This window comes from Carassius auratus, chromosome 27 (genome assembly GCF_003368295.1).
Source record: "Carassius auratus strain Wakin chromosome 27, ASM336829v1, whole genome shotgun sequence".
Lineage (NCBI taxonomy): Eukaryota > Metazoa > Chordata > Actinopteri > Cypriniformes > Cyprinidae > Carassius > Carassius auratus.
The window spans coordinates 30,285,356-30,310,118 of record NC_039269.1 but is presented as its reverse complement, the minus strand read 5'-3'; the positions used below and the strand labels follow the sequence as shown (position 1 = coordinate 30,310,118).

Sequence of the window (24,763 nt, the reverse complement as noted above, 5' to 3'; positions counted from 1 at the left end):
TATATATTTTCCTAGTTGAAATACAATTCCTGATATCAAGAATTATAATTTTAACTAGGGAAAATTGAATTGTTGATCTCAAGAATTCATATCCTGTGAAGGATAAAAGTCAAAATGGCTTGCCATACAGATCTGATGATACGGAGGTGTTGTCATTCACACATACAGCTGCTTTAGAAAGAACAGACTCAAACACTCCTTTATTCCTGTCCAGAACACTGAAGACTGTGTGGTGGAGAAATGCTTTGGTTCATTAACATTTAACCAATAGATCACATAGAACTGAGCCCTTTACAGGTGTGACAAGGACACGTCTCTCATCCTCAAACACATTTACATTTATTCTTCTGTAGAAGCAAGGAAACGGCTAGAGAGAAAGGAGAACACTGTAAACCTGTCCTGACAGGCATGTGTTAAAAGTCATAAATACAGTTGTTAAGTCACATCTGTCCAGTACAGGGCTGTCAGCTGAGTGACGGGACCCTAATGACATCTGATTTGTGTTTGACATAAATATAGTCAAAAATCATCAGACTGACACATATTGACTGCTCGAAGTGTGTGTATTGCTGGAATTTTGTCAGAAATGTGATTGGATGTGTGTCTCTGGCATGCAGGACTAACTCAGGAATAATTTTAGAATGTGATGATTGTTTTCAACAAACAACTGCATGCTAAATACTAACATAGAGCCTCAGTATAAATGATGCATAGAGTTTCGCAAACTGTCACTGTTTTTTATTGTTTTTTAATCTACTTCAAAAACTAGTGAGTGTGAAGTTTGCTCCAGCCGACTGCTTCACTCAGGCTCTAATGTAAACTGTCCAAGTCATCTCTTTTCAGCTGTATTTGGGGTGAAATGCTCATCATGCATGTCAATGGATTAGCAAGAATCATTTCACACATGGAGACCAGAGGATCACCGGGAGCTATGTTAATGTTAATGTCTTTGTTAATGACTGTAAATGTTCAGGATGTTTTGTGTTCAGACTCCGAGGTGTTGTGTGATTGTTGTTATGAGAAAGTCTTTAAAGGCGTCATATGATGCCTAAAGTTGCAAAGACTGAAGTCTCAAACCCAAAGAGATATTCTTTATAAAAGTTAAGACTCATCCACACCCCCCCCCCCCTTTACTTCTCTATGTGGGAAGATTGCATAATGGCGGTCAAATGTTCACGCAAAGAAAGAAGGCGTACCTTTGATTTTCACTTTTGCCGCCGTCACTATAGACTCGATCAGTGTTGAGAAAACAGTCCTTTCCCCCTCATCGGGAAAAGCAAGGTGTTGATTCAGAATGGCTCACATAAAATAAATTCTGCTTGACAGAGAAACATACGTATAACTGGTCTGTCCGTATGGGATCTGTGACTGGACAAACGACACCAGGGGAATGGCCCGAATATATACATGCCATAAAATAACTTGTTTATAAAACACAAGAATTAATGGTTCTTGGTTACTATAGTTAAACCATGGTAAAAAACAACGTCTTGCTACACTAACCATAAGTTACCATGCTATTTGTAGTAAAATGGTGGTTATAGGCTACAATTGGTAATAAAACGCCAAAAAACATGGTTAGTCTACTATACTTTTACTATAGTAATACCATGGCTTATTTTCATAAGAGATTGTGTAAAATAATATGAAATAAATGTTTTAATATATTATGACATCACAAAATACGAGGGAGTGAGGTTTATGTGATGTGATGTGAAGGAGGTTACTGTAAGGGGACAGGACTGAAGACAGAAGAGTGGGCTATCCGTCTGTTCATCAGTCACATACAGTCTTGTTCAAAATAATAGCAGTACAATGTGACTAACCAGAATAATCAAGGTTTTTAGTATATTTTTTATTGCTACGTGGCAAACAAGTTACCAGTAGGTTCAGTAGATTGTCAGAAAACAAACAAGACCCAGCATTCATGATATGCACGCTCTTAAGGCTGTGCAATTGGGCAATTAGTTGAATTAGTTGAAAGGGGTGTGTTCAAAAAAATAGCAGTGTCTACCTTTGACTGTACAAACTCAAAACTATTTTGTACAAACATTTTTTTTTTCTGGGATTTAGCAATCCTGTGAATCACTAAACTAATATTTAGTTGTATGACCACAGTTTTTTAAAACTGCTTGACATCTGTGTGGCATGGAGTCAACCAACTTGTGGCACCTCTCAGCTGTTATTCCACTCCATGATTCTTTAACAACATTCCACAATTCATTCACATTTCTTGGTTTTGCTTCAGAAACAGCATTTTTGATATCACCCCACAAGTTCTCAATTGGATTAAGGTCTGGAGATTGGGCTGGCCACTCCATAACATTAATTTTGTTGGTTTGGAACCAAGACTTTGCCCGTTTACTAGTGTGTTTTGGGTCATTGTCTTGTTGAAACAACCATTTCAAGGGCATGTCCTCTTCAGCATAGGGCAACATGACCTCTTCAAGTATTTTAACATATGCAAACTGATCCATGATCCCTGGTATGCGATAAATAGGCCCAACACCATAGTAGGAGAAACATGCCCATATCATGATGCTTGCACCTCCATGCTTCACTGTCTTCACTGTGTACTGTGGCTTGAATTCAGAGTTTGGGGGTCGTCTCACAAACTGCCTGTGGCCCTTGGACCCAAAAAGAACAATTTTACTCTCATCAGTCCACAAAATGTTCCTCCATTTCTCTTTAGGCCAGTTGATGTGTTCTTTGGCAAATTGTAACCTCTTCTGCACATGCCTTTTTTTTAACAGAGGGACTTTGCGGGGGATTCTTGAAAATAGATTAGCTTCACACAGACGTCTTCTAACTGTCACAGTACTTACAGGTAACTCCAGACTGTCTTTGATCATCCTGGAGGTGATCATTGGCTGAGCCTTTGCCATTCTGGTTATTCTTCTATCCATTTTGATGGTTGTCTTCCGTTTTCTTCCACGTCTCTCTGGTTTTGCTCTCCATTTTAAGGCATTGGAGATCATTTTAGCTGAACAGCCTATCATTTTTTGCACCTCTTTATAGGTTTTCCCCTCTCTAATCAACTTTTTAATCAAAGTACGCTGTTCTTCTGAACAATGTCTTGAACAACCCATTTTCCTCAGCTTTCAAATGCATGTTCAACAAGTGTTGGCTTCATCCTTAAATAGGGGCCACCTGATTCACACCTGTTTCTTCACAAAATTGATGACCTCAGTGATTGAATGCCACACTGCTATTTTTTTGAACACATCCCTTTCAACTAATTCAACTAATTGCCCAATTGCACAGCCTTAAGAGCGTGCATATCATGAATGCTGGGTCTCATTTGTTTTCTGAGAATCTACTGAACCTACTGGTAACTTGTTTGCCACGTAGCAATAAAAAAAATATACGAAAAACCTTGATTATTCTGGTTAGTCACATTGTACTGCTATTATTTTGAACAATACTGTACATCTTCAGATCAGGTTTATGAACTTATTACAGTCACAGAATGCCAAAGAGTTCTCCGATTTGAGTTCCTTCAATAGCCGCACAATTCACCACAAATAAATTTAACAACTCTGCAGCCAATAAAAACAAAAAAGGGAGATGGGACACCCCTGCCTAATACCTCTGTAAACATAGACTCTGGGAGAAGTACCACTAGAGAGACACAGCTATCTGTGCCTTATACAGTTTTAATAACACCAATAAAATTAGGGACAAACCCAAATCTGTCTAAAGCTCTAAAAATAAAATTGTGCTTGACTGAGTCGAAAGCTTTAAAGAAGTCTAAGAAAAGAATAAGTGCATCATTACAAATCAAATCAGAATAATCTAATAAATCAAAGATAAGGAGAATATTATTAGAAATATGCAGGTTTTTCATAAAACCTGACTGTGTTTCCGAGATAACTTCCTCTAAACAAATTTTAAGACGACTAGCATACACGGCTGCCAAAATTTTGTAATCTATGTTTAGGAGAGAAATAGGTCTCAATTATCTAAATCCTGGATGTTTTTACTTGGCTTTGGAATTAAAACGATTAAGCCTTGCTTCATTGTATGAGTCAGTTCTCCTCGATCAGTGCATTCCTTTAAAGCCTCAGAGTAAATCCTTAATGTAATCCCAAAATACCCTATAAAATTCAGAAGGTAGCCCATCAGGACCAGGTGGATTATTTCATCCAACTCTTTCCTTGTAAGTGACACATCACAAACAGATTTACTAAGATCTGAAATTTGGGTTATAAAAGGTGTCACCTTATCAAAAAAAGAGTGAGCAGCAAAATGATCAAGTGCAGAAGAGTATAATTTCTGATAAAATTAGTAAACAAACTGAGATATCTGTTCTTTACATGAGGAAAGAGAACCATCAATAAGAAGAGAATCAGTTATTCTCTTCCGTCAATGTTGTTTTTCTAGATTAAAATTTACAATTTTTAAAATTAAAAAATTTAAAGAATAAAGCATATTTTGATTTTCTTCTGACATCGGTCTACTTACAACATCTGAAATATTTTTAATAAAGCTGCATATTTGTTTTTTACTAAAGTAAATTGAGAATTTTCTACACTCAAACACACACTGCTACGAAAATCAGTTGTGTACCTTTAACATACTGATGATGACCATAATAATAATAATAATAATGCAGAAAGCCATATGAAGAATCAAAGCTCATCACAGGCAGACATATATACTTATATATAAAGTGCAGAGAGTCATTCAAGCAGACACAAAACACTATCATGGAAACACACGTGATACCTAAATAATGCAAGAAACTTTCATTAAACAACAGAAGATGTAACATAAAAGCCCAGATGTACATAACTGAAAACAAAAACTATAAAAAAAAAACTTAAATATTTAAACATAATACTTTCAAATATATGCAGTGTCTCACAATAAATTCTGGGAATATCAGTTTCCAGTTTTTGACTGTAAATTATACATTGGTTTATTCTTTTTACTTCTAAAAACAGTAAAATTAACAGCATTTTACTGTACAATTACATGAAATGTCTGGTTACAACACAACTCTCAGCCAGGACTGTAAAGACAACTATGTTTAGAAAAGAGCTATATTAATCAAGATTATTAGAGATACACACATACTCTTGAACACACATGTGTGAACACACTGCTCATCCAGGACAACAATGCTCCAATCACAATATTGAAAATCAACATGTTTATAATGTTAGAGTATAATGACACCTTTCTATTATCGGTACAACACACCTACCATATATTACTTCATACAGTTTTAAGGCCTTGAACTCTCTCTTCCCATTTCGGCCCACAGAGTTAAACTGCCCGGACAGACCATGGTCCAGGAGGAAGGAGCCCCCCCCCCTCCCCCTCCGGTGTCAGTCACAGCTGTAACCTGAGGGGGATCAAAGCACATATACCTACAGGATATTGCTTACTAGAGTAAACCACTCAACATGAAAGAACTGGCAGAAGCATGGGTGTGAGCTGGGGTGAAACGGTACATGTATTCGTATTGAAACGAAACGGCACGGGTGTCACCGTTCGGTGCATGAATGTACACAGAGAATACACAGTATAAAAAACAAAACAAAACGAGTGCAAATTGATGTAATGCGGAACTACGGTAAGATATGCAGGTTCTGCAAGTCCCCCAATAAAATTTAATTGAGTTGCACTACCCAAGACTTAAAATACATACCAGTTCGGACATGAAGTTTGGGTTTGCCGGTTTTTGTTCCATGATTTCCACGTCCATAACTGTCTTTAGGGGGAAACCCTCGGGGGCAGAAGAGAAGGTTGCCACACTGTTGTAGAAGCGTTTGAAGCTTCCTCCCCTGGATTATTTTGTGTCTCTTTCATCTCCTCAATCAGTGTTTAGATGCCCCTGATTTGTCTTCGAGGGGTTTCTGGTAACATGGTGATGGGTGAAACATCAGGCCATCTACTGCCGCGTTTCCACCGAAATTACCCAGAACATTTGTACCAGGAACTTTTTTTCCCAGGAACTTTTCCCCCCAGACCTGTTGCTTTCTGCATTTCCACCGCGGTGTAAAGTACCGGGAAGATTAGGCAAATAGACTGGTGACGTAGGTCTGCGCGCGTTTCTCAATACAAAGTACACTGATTTTGGACGTGCATCCTCGGTAGTGCAAACTTTGCTCAATCGACTCGGGAGTGTGATGTCTGCGACGACACAAATCTGGTAATTCTGCAAACAGCAGCGTACTTGATAACTTCAGTCAGCTGACCATGGCTACTGCAATTTTCCTCTCTGTATATTTACAATAAAACTAAATAGGATATCAAATACCACTGCCTCCTTTCGTTTTCATTTAAACATAATAACAGTTGCAGAAATGTACTTAGTTCAGGGATATGTGTAACGTTATATACAGCCATTACAATGAAACAAATATTATATAGATTTGCCTTTTTTATTTTCATTTTAACATATAGATAAATTGAATACAGACCAAAGATAACCTGTTCGATTTGCCCCGCAGCTGAATTATATTTTATGTTTAACCACTGAAGAGACATCAGAGCCAGCGGCACATATCAGAAGATCTATCCCAGGAGAGGCTGCTCTCTGCGGATACATGAGGACTGAGCTCCCGCTGATCGAGTGGAGCTCACCGTCTCCGAGATCGGCGAAACACATTTTTAAATAGGCGCTGTCTTTATAAATAAACAACAGATTTGAGTTTTAAACAACTACATTCTCGCCTGAAATACTTTTAAAATTACATTTCATGACACCATAACAGTAATATTTTGAAAATGTTGATCCGAATAAATGGTGGTTGAACTCAACCAATGCTGCATGAACTCAACCAATCAGCATGTTTAGCGCCAAAGTCCCACCCCCGAAAGTTCCGGAACTTTGAAAAAGTACCACCTCGCCAGCAGGGACTTTCTGAGGGGCATTTTTTTACCCAGAACTTTATTTAGTTCCTGGTTCCTGCGGTGGAAACACACCAAGTACCAGGCCAAAGTCCCTAGTTCCTGGGTAAAGTTCCTGCGGTGGAAACGAGGGAATAAGGTTACCCAGAGGTGGTGGAAGTGTGGTTCTAGCAGATGGAGGTGAAGAACTGAAGGTGGATGGAGGCAGTGGTGTCAGCACAGAACTATGGGTGGATGCACTGTACAAAAATCCACACTGTACAAATCTTGTACAACAACAACAAAAAAATGTATTATTAATTTTCGCTAGCTTTTTCTTTTTAAATGAACTTTTGTAAATAACAGTACAAACTGAAAATAAGTTGTCTGTGATATAAAAAAAGTTTAGTTGAGTCAACTTGACATTATTTGTTTCCTGGAGATGTGCCACTATTCTGTAACAAATCTTCTTGAGCCAGATCAACATTATGTGTCTATTATAAACAAAAGTTAGTAGTACTTATATTCTACACATTGTGTCAAGATGATTTACGACTTTGACCTTTTGACAGGTTGAACATCCAGTGACCTTATGATGGATGGGTTGAACTTTTCCAAATTAGTTCATGGGTTTACCTATTGACCCCCTCCCACGCATCGATCATGTGGTTTTGACAGAAGCTTTTACCGGTTGTTTGAACTTTGTCCCAGTTATGTGTGTGTGTGTGTGTGTGTGTGTGTGTGGTTATGTGTGTGTGTGTGTGTGTGTGTGGTTAGCTGCATGCAGAGAGAACTGTCTGACACCCGCTCCCATTCTGTTTCTAACTGTTTCATTTATAACCTTTTAAAGAACAGAATGTTTTTCAACCTTAGTTAAATTGCTTTAGATTATGTATATTATATAAATTATATAAAGGATAGAATGTTTTATATATAAATGTGAAATAACTGAATGTCACATATATGAAATAACCGATCACATTTATATACTGCTCAGGAATGTAATGGGAGCGGGTGTCAGACAGTTCTCTCTGCATGCAGCCAACCACACACACACACACACACACACACACACACATAACCACAAACACACACACACACACACACACATAACTGGGACAAAGTTCAAACAACTGATAAAAGCTTCTGTCAAAACCACATGATCGATGCGTGGGAGGGGTCATAGGTTAACCCATGAACTCAAGGACAGACTCAAGGCGGCAAAAAACGTATTTGGCTCTGTGAAGGGGGTGGAGCTTTCATGTGTGCTGCACACAGTGAGCACTGCTTACTTTAGGGTTGAACATTTTGTGGGGAAACCTGCTGTGGTAAACTGGTCTGTTATAGTGCTTAAGACCACTATTAAATTGCTATGGCTTATAAATAGCTTAATAGTGTAATACAATTCAAATAAAAAGGACCTAGCCCAGTGGCTATTGTTAAAAATAGCATTCGTGTCTGACATAATAAATTTTGAATATATAATATATGAAAACATTATATCTTAGGAGTGGAGCCCATCTACTGCCCAAGTGAGACCCATGTGGACGAGTTTGCAGGGTTGTGTTTCTGACCGCAGTTGAGCAGGCAACACATTAGATTCAACTGAATTGGTAATTAGGGCCCGAGCACCGAGGTGCCCTAATTACCAATGCCCGAAAATTTGCACACATATGTAACACACCAATATCTACAAAAAGACTCTTGGACCAAAATTCTAAACCCAACAGGAAGTTGGTTATTTTTAGTATTATGAGCAAATTTTGTGTAATTTTGGTCATTTCCATGTGTTGTATTTTAACGAACTCCTCCTAGAGATTTCTTCAAATCAACACCAAATTTGGTATGCCTAATCTTAAGGCCTTTGCGATGTTAAATTGCGAAGATCTTGACTTTTCGTTGAAGGGCGTGTCCGTGGCGGCCTGGCGAATTTCGATGATTCGCAATAAAAAATGAAGTTGCTGTAACTCAGACATACACTGTCCAATCTGCCCCAAACTTCACATGTTTGATAAGAGTCCAAACCTGAACAGATTGACATGCCCATATTCAGTTATAGTCATAGCGCCACCTATTGGCAACAGGAAGTGACATATTTTACACTGCGATTAACTACTCCTACAAATTTTATGACATCAATGTCTTTTTTGTGGTCAGTCTAATCTAAAGGCCTGTGCGATGTTAAGTTGTGAAGATCTTGAGTTTTCGTTAAGGGGCGTGTCCATAACGCCATGACAAAATTTGATGTCTCGCCACAGCAAGAGAAGTTGTTGTAACTCAGGCATAATATGTTCAATCTTCGCCAAACTTCTCATGTTCAATAAGAGTCCTGGCCTGAACAGATCGTAAGACCAATATTCCATTGGGTGTGGCAAAATGGCTCGATAGCGCCACCTATACACATTCAACAGAGTGCGCCTCAAGCTATGTTTCACGTACATGTACAAAAATCGGTACACACATGTAACACACCAATACCTACAAAAAAGTATCTTGGTACGAAATCCGAATCCCAATAGGAAGTCGGTTATTTAGAATTTTCTCTGCGAAATTGGCTTTGTTTTTGCCATTTTCAGGGGTTGTACTTTAACGAACTCCTCCTAGAGATTTATTCAGATCAACACCAATCTTGGTCAGTTAAATCTAAAGGCCTTTGCGATGTTAAATTGCGAAGATCTTGAGGTTTCGTTAAAGGGCGTGTACATGGCGGCCTGACAAATTTCGATGTTTCGCCATGAAAAAGGAAGTTGCTGTTACTCAGACTTACAATGTCCAATCTGCCCCAAACTTCACATGTTAGATAAGACTTCTGCCCTTAACAGATCTACATGCCCATATTCAGTTATAGTCATAGCGCCACCTGCTGGCAACAGGAAGTGACATGTTTTAAGCTGCGACAAACTATTTCTAGAAATCTTTTGACATCAATGTCTTTTTTATGGTCAGTCTAATCTAAAGGCCTGTGCGATGTTCAGTTATGAAGATCTTGACTTTTTGTTAAAGGGCGTGTCCATAACGCCATGACAAAATTTGATGTCTCGCCACAGCAAGAGAAGTTGTTGTAACTCAGGCATAATATGTTCAATCTTCGCCAAACTTCTCATGTTCAATAAGAGTCCTGCCCTGAACACATCTGAAGGCCAATATTCCATTATAATGATAGCGCCACCTGCTGGCAACAGGAAGATTGGCACGTATATGGAATAAACATTGATATATTCTACATATATTTATGAGTTTAAATGCATATTTCTCACGTTCACCTATTTACTAAAGCCACTTGCTGCCGTTGAGCCCAGGTGCGAGGGCCCGTTCATCGCTGCTTGCAGCTTTAATTGATCTTATAATAGTGGGCGAAGAAAGAACATTTTTGGCAAAATGCTAATTGCTTCAGTTGTAGCATGATCCCTGTCCATGACTGCAAATGCGGTATATAGACAGGTTACTTCCGTTCACCCTTAAAGGTCTTAAGCGAGCTTTAATTTAAATCCTACGCAGCACCTCATTCCTTCATGACACAGAGCTTCAATCAGCCAGGCAACACACACACACACACACGCGCACACACGCACGACACGCACACCCGCACACCCGCACGCAGGCACTACACACACACACGCGCGCGCGCGCGCGACACACACACGTTTGTTTTTGTGAAAAGTGTGTTCATCCCATAGGTGTAATGGCTTTTATAATGTAGAAACTGTATATTCTATCGCCCTACACCAGCCCTAACCCTCACAGGAAACTTTGTGCATTTTTAGATTTTCAAGAAACTTCATTCTGTGTAATTTATTAGCTTGTTTACCCAAGAGGACCTCAATTTAGGTCACCACCATGACACAGTTTTGTTGAGCGCGTGCACGTTCGCTGACTGAAATCCAGACTCTCCTGATTCCTTCCCTCATTTTTCTTTTGAGATAGAGAGCTTAAACTCACAATAGATCAGTGTTAGTGATAATGTCACTCTCTCTATATAATTTATTCTCTGTTTGAATATTCGTGGAAAGTAGGCTCTAACATTATATGATTATACATTTCTGATGTTATTATTACATTTTATATTTTCATAATCTCCTTTAATTAAATTTCAGTCCCATTAAAAAAAAAATTATTTGCCCTATATGTCAGGTTCTTGCCTAAAAAGAGCTGTTTCTGATGTTTAAAACACAGTGCTGGAGCAGGGATGTTCTTCATAGGGGTGGCACAGAAATCTGCATTATCTGAATATAAAAACATGTTTGATTATAATTTACTGGACTGTTTTAGTGCCTAAAACGCAACTAAGTACTTATACTTAAATGTTATTGAGATATTTTTAAAATGAGATCAAGTAACACTGGGTGAATATGACAATTTTTGTATTATTCCTCACCTCCAGGTATTTTAATAAAGGGGCTCACTATAGCTTTATTGTTTATCAGCTTCTAGAAACTCCCAAATGCTTGCTCTCCAACATTACATACTCCTGGATGAGGCATGCGTAGTGATACAAATCTAAAAAACGCCGAAGTCATAAATGACAGAATATAAAGTAAGTTATTTTATGCATTTAAATGTTTTCTAGTTTAAGTGCACTGTGCTCACATTTATTTGTGCATTGAATTACAAATAAAAAATACATACATCTTGTGCCTTATGGTAATCTCGAATTGCAGAATATATTTTAGTACATGCATTTGAGAGACATTCTTGTGTGCTGCGTACATGCATTTTGCAGTTTTAATCGCCCTTTTGGTGTAGCCTATGCTCAAGGTTTCTTGTGCGGGTTATTTATGATGAAGTGATAAAGCGTGTGTACTGTTGAAGTGTGCTGTGAGCACAGTGAAGCGGCTGATGGGACAGGGAAGTGTGTTTTACTGACACAGTCTAACAACATCACAGTTGTCCTGAAGCTCAGTCGGCTGCTGTAGCTCGTGTCTGACGCTGAGGTGAAGCTCGAGTGCGCGTTTGATGTGGTATAGCCTGAAGAGATACGGCGGTTCCGCGACTAAATGCATTTCTTGTCAATAAAAAAAAAAATTTGACTTTTGAGTGGGGTGGCCAGAGGAGTGGCCATGCTTTCATTAGCGGTCATGGCCAACATGGCTCCGCCCCTGCTTTTACCCTGGAGTTGGTTCACCCTCTCTCACACACACACACACAGATCCTGATCATTCCGCTGAAGAAAGCAGCGCTAATCACGAAGGAGCGAGTCCCGGAGGAACGACTGAATCTACCGAACGATGGAGTTTCTGAAAGACAAGAAAGAAGACGCGGTCGATGCAGAAACCCACGACGAGCAGAGAGGTGTGTGATATTAACATCATCTCTATTCACTCTTGTTACAGAGATCTCCAGCGATATGTCTTTGTGTCGGTGTGTTTACAGAAACAGTACAATGATAGTAGCGCAGATCGTCATCTAAAATATTGAGGTCCACATGTAACTTGAACACCAAACGAAAAACTGCGAAGCAAAAGCGAAATCTGTGGCAATACATTCAGAATCCACGATTAGCGAAAACGAAATCTTTGAAAAACATGAACAAAGAATGAAGCATATTTGAAGAGTCTGTTAAATTAGTGCCACGGAGTTCATTTTCATTGTGTTTTTCTTCTTTTGTAATGACATATTTTTGATAGTTTCTGAAAAAGCTACGTTCAGTTTTATAAAGTTTCGTTCATTTTTATTGAACTAAATGTAATTCCATAGACCTGGGGTGTTGTGTTTCCATTTAGGCTCCAATATATATCAGATCTCCGGTCCTTTAGAATCAGGCAACAAGGAAGTCGACCGGAAGTTGAAGTCGGTCGCGTGCCGCTGTAGCAGTCGCTTCTGTTTCCCCTCGGGTTGCCAGGTCCTTGTAATAAACCCAACCAAATAGTTAGTCAAACATTTTCCCAAAGTAGCCTAAATTCCGCGGAATTTAACAACATTCCCGCATGCAAATACACCAAACACACCTGGATGTAAGGAAAAGCAATGGACAAATGTCTTGCTACACTGCAGCATAGTAACATGATTCTCACACTCCCTTTTATGTTATATTTTTTATTATTCATCTTGCAGTTTTTCCGTTATTTTTGTCTTATGTTTTTTATTCAAGTTGAAAAACCTCTTGTCTTACGCGATATTGCTTGTCAGCGATCTACGGCTCTGTCTATTAAATGCCACTCCAATTATAAGCAGGTGATGGCGATTTTAGCGGTGATCACGGAAGCAGCTTTACTGATTAGATGCGCATGATCATATCGTTAGATATATCGCCCAGCCCTAAACAGAATCGACTGCTACACCGCCATCTTGTAGCAGAACTTCACTTGCGTTAGCATCCCACTAGCCGCATTTCCACTGTCGGGCCAGTGCGAGCCAGGGCTTAAAGCGGGCCGGGCTGGGCTCATAGCCCCGGGCCAGTAGCACCGAGGCCAGAATAGCGCAGGGTTTCCACCGTGGAGCTTGAGGCACCGTTGCATGTCACTAAAACACGCCCTTTACACGCCTCTCAGAACAACGTCATGCAACCTCAAAATTTCACCAACAAAGAGAAGTTATGAGAAAACTAAGAAATAAGTCACTGGAACATGCGCAATCACAAAACGAAGATGATAAAAGCGGCCGTTTGTTTGCATGCTTTATTATATATTCACAACCATCGATGTAGAATAAGTGATAGATTGATCATAGGCTATTGATTTAATTTATCAGTACTCAAAATTAATCACACATAAATACACTTATTTCTATTTTATTTATTTATTTTTAACGCTCATGAAAATAGCCTGCTTATACAGTCGAGTCTGTTTTTGTTTATTAGCCACAGTAGCCGTCATATTTAGAATGAATGATAATATCTCTATTTTTATAAAAGCTCCCGAACAAAAAACATTATTATATTCTTTTATGATAGGCAACGTGAGATAAACTCTCGAGACGAGGCTTGTGACAGATAATATAAGTTACTAAATAAATACACGATTGAGAGAATAAGAAGCTGACGTTTGATTTCTTCAAGCGGTCATATTTACCATGTTTACTATGGTAACATGTTTAGCCTGCATATCTTTTTCATCGCTTATAAATATTTCTGCCTTGTTTAGTGATTATAATCCACATCGGATTAAGTTATTTCAAACACTTGCTGCTAACTAAGAGTGAGTTTTGAGCTCAACTTATTTTAAAACGTCTTTAATGCTGGTGTTATAGCTGTTATCTTTCTAAATTGATCCGCGCTGATGAGCTCTCCAGACACGGAGAAACTCCTCCTTTGTTCATGACCCCTCCTCTAGCTCCAGCTGGCCCGCTTTGGCCCAAGGTTTTCGTCGGGCCGAAAAACCCTAGCCGTTGGCCCCGAGGAAGCCCCGGCGAGGCACGATCAAGCCCCGGAAGTGACAGTGGAAACGCGACTGGCCCTGGCACGCACTAGCACGCCCGGGCTTAGCTCGATAGTGGAAACACGGCTAGTGACTCCCATTCATTTTGGCGTCACTTTGACAGCGAATAACTTTACATCTGAGGCGTTTAAAGACTCCATTTGTCCATTATTTATTTCTAAAGATACACGACAATGTATAAAGGGCTCCATTACCTTCTATGTTACATTATGGCCCCGTAGAAACAGTTTTTGTAAAAAATAGGCTAATGATTGCGTCATAACCACTTGACTCTCTGTCGCATTACCGTACAGACAGGAGAAGCTCGCAGGCAATTAACTTAATATGGCGTACTGGCGTTACATTTTAAAATACTATACAAAATAATTAACCAGAATACTTACTCCTGCTCACTCACGCCAAAGAACTCCCCGCTCAAGCTCGCCGTCTCTGCAAGATTAACGAAGGCAGTTTGCAGGCACAGCTACTAGAAGATTTACATCTGGCAGACAGGTTGCTGACGTCGTCAAGCTTCGCTTGAGTCTGCGCGTCAGAAACGGAAGTGCTAAAAACCGCTAAAAATGGGCTTCACTTGTCTCAATTGAGTTCCAATGGGGTCGCTGTGTCCATTTCTTTTACTGTTTATGTTAAGAACTCCTAAAGTGAAAAACTTATATGGGGCGCTGTTTGTAAAATAAAATGTGTAAGAAAAACTGGTCAGATTTAACTACAAAACAAATACATTTTAGGGATGGGCAACAGTGATCGAGTAATCGAGTACTCGACCGCGACAGCGATGATCGATCACGTAAACGATGATCAAAATTATTATTATTTTTTTTTGGATTGGTTATGGCAGCACGTTGGGTGGCGCCCTGATCTCTGATTGGTTAGCTTCCCACTTGATTCCTCAAAAGACGTAAGAAGACAGATAATCATGGCCTCAAAGTCACATAGTGATGGCTGGTTTCCCTTTGAGAAGAATGATGAAAATACAGTTCAGGGTAAGCTGTGCAGCGCCAAGCTGTCACACACATCTACAACAAATACAATGCGCTATCGTCTAAAATGTGTACATAAAATATCTGTCGATAAAAGAGTGGCAACTCAGACAAGTATTGAATCACTTGCCTTAAGACCTAAATGCAACACAGGCAGAACCGAGAAGACGACAAAGCTATTCGCTGAAATGGTGGTGAAAGATTTGCTGCCCATTAGTTTCAGGGACAGAGAAGGTTTACTTGTCCAGTGGTACCTGGCTGTTCCTGCAACATCTGTTCCAGCGGAGCGAATTTATTCCACTAAATGTGAACAGGCTGCGCACTCGGCTCTCATCTGAGCACGTAGACCGACTTTTCTTTTTGAATAGACATTTGAATGTTTCACCGGTCGTGGTAAATATAATATCCCTTTTTTTAAATAATATTATTATTTCAGTTTTGAGCTTTAGCCATAGTTAAAATATATAGGCTATTTGGCCTCTGTTTTATACCTTATAATAGTTGGTTAAACTTGGTGAACTCTTTTCTATATCTTTTAAAAACTATGTTTCACCGCTGGATCAAAATATGCTGCTAAAGTTATACTGGAAGACAATGTTTTGTAAAAAAAAAAATGCACTTGAATAAAGTAGCAAAAAAAAAAAAAAATCTTTGTGTGTTAATTTTTAAATCACAGACAAATAATGAAATGGTCTTTATAAAATAAAAATGCACTGGATATATTTGTAGCCTAATTATATTCTTAGAGATGACGAAATCAAAATTATTTGTTTGTCATAGTTTTTATCTATATTTTAAATCTTATTCAATTATTTAGCAATAATCAGTGATTTCCATGCTGTTAAATAATATTTTGGTTGATCAGAATGTGCAAACTGAATACAAAATATTAATTAAAAAAAAAAAATAACGATAGTGACACTAATGTGAATTTATTGTACTTTCGTGTTTGTAAAGCGCAAACGGAGTTACACTTTCGGTCAAGTTCACATCTGCATCGGCAAATTTTTTTCAGATAAAAGTTACAAGAGCTAGTCTACGTCTGATTAATTAACATGAACAGTTATGCTGAAATCGCTGCATATCAGCGATTCGTTTCATGCTCATATAAGCAATGCCCGATGTTTTATTTTTCTATTATTATTGTTATTATTGTTATTATTGATGTTATAATAATGCAGCCAAGGTTTTTTGCCCGTCATATTTGTGGGCATAATGCAATTCATATGGCTTCGAAAACGCGCAGGTGGTTTATGGAAAATAAAACTTAACTTAAAAATAAAACTTAATTACACCTATTACACTTAATAACGAAGATTGATAATATAGCACAAATCTGCCATACATTTATAATGAGAACTTTGTAGGAATCTATAGTAAAATCTGTCCTTGCCCATCTTTCGCGCTGTCATGAAAACGCATCAAAGGGAGCTAGCGCGCGCTCTCTCTCCCTCTCTCTCTCTCTCGGTCTAACGCATAACTTAGCATCCTATTGTGCTGATACAAGTTGTAATGTTACGTCTGATATGTATCTCAGTTATCTGATTTATCATAGGATGTGTCATAGATAGAATTAGCTTCCGTTTATTGGTACACTCTTCCCCTCAGGCAGATATTTCTTGCTCCTTTATTAATAACATTGCTTGATTATAATCATAATCTAACCTGTCCTAATCACATGTACATGTTTTCATAGACAGATTTTCATGTCAGATTTGCATTTTTTCATTTTCATAACAATCTTTAGATTTTTTCATTATATACATTATGGCCATGCCCCGCCCCCCCGCATTAAGCTCCTCCCCCGATTAATCGTTTTTGAAACCTATGGATGATCGAAATGAGAAATTTCCCAAAATGCCCATCACTAATACATTTGTGCAATATTTACTAAAAATAAGCTTTATGCAATATTTTTATTACTTAAAAAAATATATATAATTGTATTTTACTATAATAAAGTATTAAAGGTAAATCTAAATGTTTTATCTAAATCTTCTTTTTAAATGTAAATGTTAAGTCCAAATCATAAATGTTAATCTTATATCTAAATGTTTATATATATTATATATATATATATATATATATATATATATATATATATAAAATCGAAATACTTAAGTGTAGCCAAGTATTTAGAGAAAATTGTGTATGTATAATATATATATATTTCATGTTCTCTCTATATATAGGGCTTGGGTGTCGTGAAGTCATTACTTGGCGTGGCTGCCATGTTGATGGCCTCCTTTACTGCTACTCGGACTACTGCGCAGTGGTTAGACACTTAATTTGATTTATTAAAAATCTTTTTCAACCATGGTAAACCGTTGCTGTATTGTGGGGTGTAATAGTGCAACACATAATCTATATGGGAAAAAACGAGAATGGATTAACTTTCCACCGCTTTCCTGCTTGGAGGCACGACCACGGAGACCATAACATCTGAATATTAACTTATATAGCTTAAGTTAACATTGAACATTGAAAATAAGGGGAAATTTCCCGGGTTACTCATCCAAAATATGGGAAATTTTAAACATTCATCTTTCTGTTGCTATCCCTCTGCTGACAACATAATTTCGCAAAAAAAAAAAAAAAACTGCTGCATTAACTTACGTTAAGCGAGTTGTGAAGCTAAGTCTGACATGACTGCTTACAGATTGGTGTGAAATCGTGCTCTCACAACTACCACAATATCTAAAAAAGCCCAACATCACGCTAAGGTTGCTTTCAAGTAAGCAAAACGATGCTTTGAAAACGTCTGTTCGCTGGAAGGGTAAGGAGTAGCAACAGGACGACAACACAGAGATCGACAGATCCGATGGAAGGGCTAACGGGATATTTTACAGGAAAATACTAAAAGAGAGCGTGAACAGAGCTCAAATACACGAGAACCCCAGAAAAAAACATGAGGGTTGACAGTTACCAACTACACTTTTGAAACACATAGTTAAAAGTACACGTGTGACTGGTTGTTAGCCAGAGGTGGGTAGAGTACCCAAAAACTGTACTCAAGTAAAAGTAAAAGTACTTCTAGAAATATTTACTCAAGTAAAAATAATAGTCTGAATAGTTACTTGAGTAAGAGTAAAAAAGTATTGGATAAAAAATCTACTCAAGTAGTTAGTTACTAGTTACTTTGGGTCATATATACTGAGCCTATTTTTATTTAGATGTATAGATAAAATGTATGTTGTGTGTGTGTGTGTGTATAAATATATATATTTCATCAGCCTTTACTCCAGTCTTCAATGTCACATAATCCTTCAGGAATCATTTCAATATGTTAATTTACTATCAATGATGTTCTTTTTATCTTTCTATTCATCAAATAATCCTGAACAAAATATCACAGGGTCCAAAAGAATATTAAGCAGCAAAATGGTTTCCAGCGCTGGTAATAAATCAATATTAGTGGTGGGCATAGATTAATTTTTTAAATCTAGATTAATCTCACTGGGATCTTGAAATTAATCTAGATTAAAATAGGTTAAAATGGCTCATTCAAATTCTGCCGAAGGCATTCAGAATATGTGTGTTACCCAAATAAAATTGACAAACAGTAAGTCTTTGAGAAGGGGTTTATCAAGCTAGGTGGTGCACTAGAAAAGGGGCTCATCTCCTGTTTCCAAAATGCATCACAAAGTGCTTGAAAAGGTAGGCCCTGTTTGAAATTGTTTAATTTGTATGTTTATTTATTTGTATGTATTTGTGCTATTTACACAATTTTTTAGTTTTTTTCAAGTTTGTAGGTGTCAAGGTACAGAAACCAAATAATGTAAAAAAGCACTGGATTGTCTTCAATGTAAAAATGAAATATACAATCAAACCTACATTTATTCAGACACCTTCAACATTTCTCACATTATTACAGTTTTCCTATATATATCAAAAATTATACCTGGTGTCTGAATAATTTTTGGTTTGACTGTTAAAACTACAAAGTAATTTATTTTCATTTTCTTGGATTAACATTACAGCAGCCAGCAGCTAAATTAGGCGCGGTCACTTTAAGAGACGATGAACGCATCCCATTTTTTTTCCTCAACTGTTTACACAAGAGCACAAGAGCAAAAATAAGCAAATTCGATGTTCAAGTGTTTTTAGACGCCTTTCTCTGCGCGAGCCCTGAACACCAGAACACCGTGGTGTTGAATTGGGCTCTTTCACATCTTTTTGTTTGTTCAAACTGCGGTTTGTATTTGTTCGTTCAGGTGCAGGAGGGACTTCGAGGAGAACTTCTCAGAAGAGAGCTCGGTTCAGTGTCGCTGTCCGTGATACGCGGCTCTCTCTCTCTCTCTCTCTCTCTCTCTCTCCGCACCAAACACAGCGTGCCAGTAACCAGCTATTCTGTTCAGCTTTTCCGCGTCTTGTGTTTGGATGCTTTAATGTTTAAATCGACAAGTGGTAAGGCTTAAAAACATCTGAAAAAGATAAGCTTTCGTGACGATGCGCAGCAGTGGCCCGTCAACTGTCCTGAGCATCTTTTTAGGCTGGCCTCAGCGAGTCGGTTATATAAAATATCAAAGTGAAAGTCATCATAGCTTGCTTAGTATAGACCCAGCTCCCAACCCAACTTTGAGAATAGATTAACGGCGATATTTTTTTTTTATCCCCCGATAAGAGTCTCGCGTTAATGCAGCACGTTAACGCCGATAACGGCCCACCACTAATACATATATAAGATTTATATTTTGAAGGATCATAACTCTGAAAACTGGAGTAACAGCTGATGAAAATCAGCATCACAAAATAAATTATATTTCAAAGTATGTATTATATATGTATAAATAACCTCTGACACAAAGAAGAGTGAAAACTCCTAACATAACACGTTACTGAACATCTGAACATAACGAACCAAATGCACAATGACGGATCTTCTTTCATCTGTTCTGCAAAATGTAAACAAATGTATATTTCTGCAAGCGTAAATATTGTGTTAATATCATTATTAATTGTGTCTAGGCATAGGAGTGTCGTCATGTGACACACAGCAGCCACAGCATATTGGCAAATTATTATTAAGCATTATTATTATTATTATTATTATATGCATTAATTTTTTTTCATTTTTATTAGAAACATTCCCAGAAGCATGAACTATATAATGAAATATCTTTATTCTGGATGCGCAATTAAACACTGAAAATTAACGTGGATTTGTGCATCTTCTCAGTTAACAACGGCTCTATGTGAAATCACGCACCTGATGGAATTAACCGCTGATTAGAGAACCGGCTTTACTGACGAGATGCGCATTAACGATCGGCCGATCGTGATCGGAGCAACACTACTTTAGTGTAATATAGTCATATAGTAACAAATACAAAAAATGTTACATTTATAAATTAAATTATTAAAAATATTTAAGTAATAAAAATATTGCCTAGTTTATTTTTTGTAAATCTTGCACAAATGTATTTGTTTTGTAGTTAAATCTGACCGGTTTTTCTTACACATTTTATTTTATAAAAACGCCGCCCCATAAACCTAAGGCCATAAAACATTTTAAATACGTTAACTGATATAATTCATAATTATAATTTCAAGAGGTCTACACATTTCAAGTTACAATATGTCTAAGATGTCTTTATTTGAATGTTTCTGAAGGTGATATTGGTATTTTTATTTCATTTGACCTATAATTCCTGATAAAGCAAATTTATGGGGCGTGGCCTGTTGGTTAGAGAGTTTGACTGCTAACCCTAGGGTTGTGGGTTTGAATCCCGGGCCGGGAAATACCTCGACTGAGGTGTCCTTGAGCAAGACACTGAACCCCCAACTGCTCCCCGGACACCACAGCATTAATGACACCTGTGTGTGTGTGTGTGTGTGTGTGTGTGTGTGTGTGTTTGTTCACTGCTGTGTTTGTGCACTTTGGATGGGTTAAATGTAGAGCACGAATTCTGAGTATGGGTCACCAAACTTGGCTTTATTTCACGTCACCCTCCCCCCACTTATTATGAGCCGTTACCGGGGAAACTGTGATATTCCAGAGCTCCTAGAGCGCCACCTTGAGGCAGAGAACACATCTGCATTTCCAACTAAATTTTCCTGGGCCCGGTTTTTCAAAAGTAATCCAGTAGGATTTTGGATAATGGATTGGATCAAATCTTGAAAATGTGTTTTTCAAAAGAAAAAACGGATTACATAATCGGATTAGATCACGTAATCCAATCTCGGTTTTGATCCGGATCAAACCTTTAGTTTGGGTTTTTTTTAGAACTCTTTTGTAGGATTTGGATCACTTTGATCCAAAAAATCTGGATTAAACTGATCCCATCAGAAGGGTGGATTCAGCGTGGATTTCATGTCAGAAATGTAATGAAAACTTTAAAAATGTATCAAATAATACTATATTTGGATCATGCAGTATCTTACAAGATATCCTATTTATTCATAAGGTTTTAATTTTATTGGCTACAGTGATTAGGTAGGCTTTAACGTATTCAGCCTTTCAGTATAGGCCTACAGCAAAGTAGAAAGTTTGGCCTCATAAAATAATCCCCCAAACAGCTGTCAAAATTGACCAAAAACAATTAATTTTATTCTGTCACTAATTGATATATATATTCATCACAATCAAAAATATTGTTTTACATTAAGTCTTTTTTATTATTCAATACATCTATACTTGATACTTGTTATAAATATCCTCAATGTACAGTGTTAGTGTTGTAGGTCTCAGATGAGCGGACTGCTGGAAGAGGATGGGGCGGGTTTTTCTTGTTTTTAGTTTTTTTTTTTAAATGTCTGGGTTTTCATTTCAAATAAAAATAAACTTATATTGACCCCTCACTGGCTATTCTACTTGTTGCTCTTTACATATCTATAGTTCTACATTGTGATTTCCTATTCTGTTTGAGCACTGGTTATCCAGCACTGGTTATCCAGATTTGGTGATCCTGAAAAGTTCCTATCTGGATCAGATTGATCCAATCCGATGTTGCTTTAAAAAACTGGCTCCAAAAGTAAGCTGGATTACGTGATCACGGATCGCAAAAAAAGGATTACTAAATCCGGATCAATTTTATCCGGATTAAACCTTTTGAAAAACCGGGCCAATGGTTTATGGTCAGATCAATGCAAATATCAAATCATGTTATTAAGGAGCAATCACATGAGAGTTGTAAATGAGAAAGAAGCTAATGTGCCTTCTAAAAATCAAAACTATTAAGACAATATTTATAATTTTTAAGTTGACAATTTATATGCCTGATTTATCCACTTTCATAAAAATGGACTAAAAGCTTAAATGCTGTTGTTTAAGATTTTTGTTTTTGTAGAAACCTGTATCTGAACTGTAAATCATGTAATTTTATAGCTCAATACTGTATGTTACCATAGACATATTATAACTCATATTCCTCTTCATATTTCTTGATATTTGTGTATTACAGATATTTTAGACTGACTTCTGGGATACTAAAATCTCAAGAGTACCTGCCCTAAGGACTACTAGGGATTTTAAATTTTGCGAGCCTTGGTTTGATTTCTACAATAATAGTGATAAAACTGACCATACAACCAATTTAGATGTAAATCAAATATCTACTAGTGATGTGCAGATGAGCTACAGCGTCACCTGATTCCACAGCTTCAAATGAGTGATCCTCCGTTCTCTCTATATAATAGAATTATGTTTAATCAGGTCCTGAATTTCGTTGTCTGATTGCGCATATATCACATTACTCATTCCTGCACTTTTTGACTTTAAAATAAGTGCAAAGTGCTGCAAAACCATTATTCAGTATAGTGTGTAGGTTAGATGAGTTAATTAATCCACACAAAGCATCAGATGAAAACAGCGTGAGTGATTGAGCTGCATCACGTCCTCTCTCTCTGACCTTCTCTTCACATCTAGAGCTCTAATTTTTGTTAATTGTTTCTTTTAGGTCTGATGGAAGCGGAAGATGAGAGCGAAGGAGAGAGTGATGTCGGACAAGAAAGTGACACTGAAGAGGAAAGCGAAGAGCTGCATGAAAAATCTTCTAAAAAGAAGGCGTCACAAAAAAGAACTCAGAGAAATGGAGCTAGAAAGTCGTGCACCTGCCATCAGTGTGGAAAGAGTTTCACATGTAAGGGAAGCCTGAAGGATCACATGAGGATTCACACTGGAGAGAGACCTTTCACGTGCAAGTACTGTGGAATGAGCTTTAAACAAAGAGCAAGCCTTACAGAACACATAAGAATCCACACTGGAGAGAAGCCATTCAAGTGCACTCAGTGTGAGAGGAGTTTTCGTCAAAAAGGAAGTCTTACAGGGCACTTGAAATTGCACGCTCAAGAGAAGCCTTTTACATGCCAGCAGTGCGGGAAAACTTTTGCAGTCAGAGGAAACTTAAATCTTCACTTAACAACTCACTCTGATCAGAAGCCGTTCATCTGTCCTCAGTGTGGGAAAGGTTTTAAAAGTGCAGGACACCTGAAAACACACGAGACTTCCCACAGTCAAGTGAAGCCGTATCACTGCGCTCCATGCGGGAGGAGTTACAATACAATGACCGAACTTAGAAGACATCTAAAGTCCTTCATACATAATAAATACCTGCCACTAGAGAAATTCATGCTCCAGAGTGGCTCCCAGGGGCAGATCGGCAATCTAGCAAATAATGCTACCCGGCCTGGTCCCGAGACGGGCCGACCGAACCCTTCAGGCAAAATCAGTCACGTCCTCAGAGAGAGTACAACACCAGCTAATTTTCAGTAAAAGCTAGATATATTCCATTCTATTTTGTACTGTTATTAGTTGTTTGTATTCAGGTGTATTCCAATGTTCAGAGCAGTCTAAGAAAATATTTTGCTGTACGTCCTGTACTGTGTTCATTGTTGCTGGAATCAGTAGAGCCAGAGAGCCCTGGTCTTCCTGTAGCAGTGCTGTGAGGAAGGATGATACGGTCGGTCTAGCAGAGACAGAGGAGTGTGGAAGAGGTAGGAAATCAACAGACAGAATGACAACAAAGAACAACATACTGTAGAGAATGATAGTAACAGCAGACAAATGGCATAAATAGACCGCACACAGACTGTACAACATCCTCAGATTCTTGTTCTTGTGTACAAATGTAAGTAGTGATTGTGTGTGTCCGTGGATGGGGTTGTGTGGGAGTTGGTGAGGCTGAAGTGCCAGGGCTGAATTTTTGTCCCAGTCCACCCTGATGGCTCCTCAGCTCATGGTTTGCCCTCAGGAATTAATGTGTTTTTCACTAGGACACACTTCTTGCAGTGAAGATCCTGCTGTTTTAGTGAATTCATGAATTAAACGAAAAAATAAAACGTCTATAACTGTAAACAGATGCTTTACCATTCGGAGGTAACTACACTTTTAAATGAATAAAATTAACTGTGTATGATACCATTCAAAAACAAGGTCTGTCTCTTATTTCTTCATTTTTAAGGTATCATACTGATCCCAAGTACAGTATGGAGTACCACAAGGCTCAGTACTAGGACATTCACTGATTTGCTCTGTGTATTGGCATAAAAAGTTAATGATGCGATGCATCGGATACCACTTTCCATTTATTTAGCGATGCATTATCTCTAACATATTTGCATCAGTAATAA

General features: G+C 37.9%; 1 protein-coding gene across 1 annotated transcript; it reads left to right on the top strand.

Moving 5' to 3' along the window:
- The first annotated feature begins 11,943 nt into the window (after positions 1-11,943).
- Positions 11,944-24,562, top strand: LOC113046196 (gastrula zinc finger protein XlCGF7.1-like). Its single transcript, XM_026207136.1, has 2 exons — positions 11,944-12,129; positions 23,092-24,562. Exons 1-2 carry the CDS (start codon positions 12,066-12,068, stop codon positions 23,904-23,906), a joined length of 879 nt encoding a protein of 292 aa, XP_026062921.1. The 5' UTR covers positions 11,944-12,065; the 3' UTR covers positions 23,907-24,562.
- The last annotated feature ends 201 nt before the right edge of the window (positions 24,563-24,763 follow it).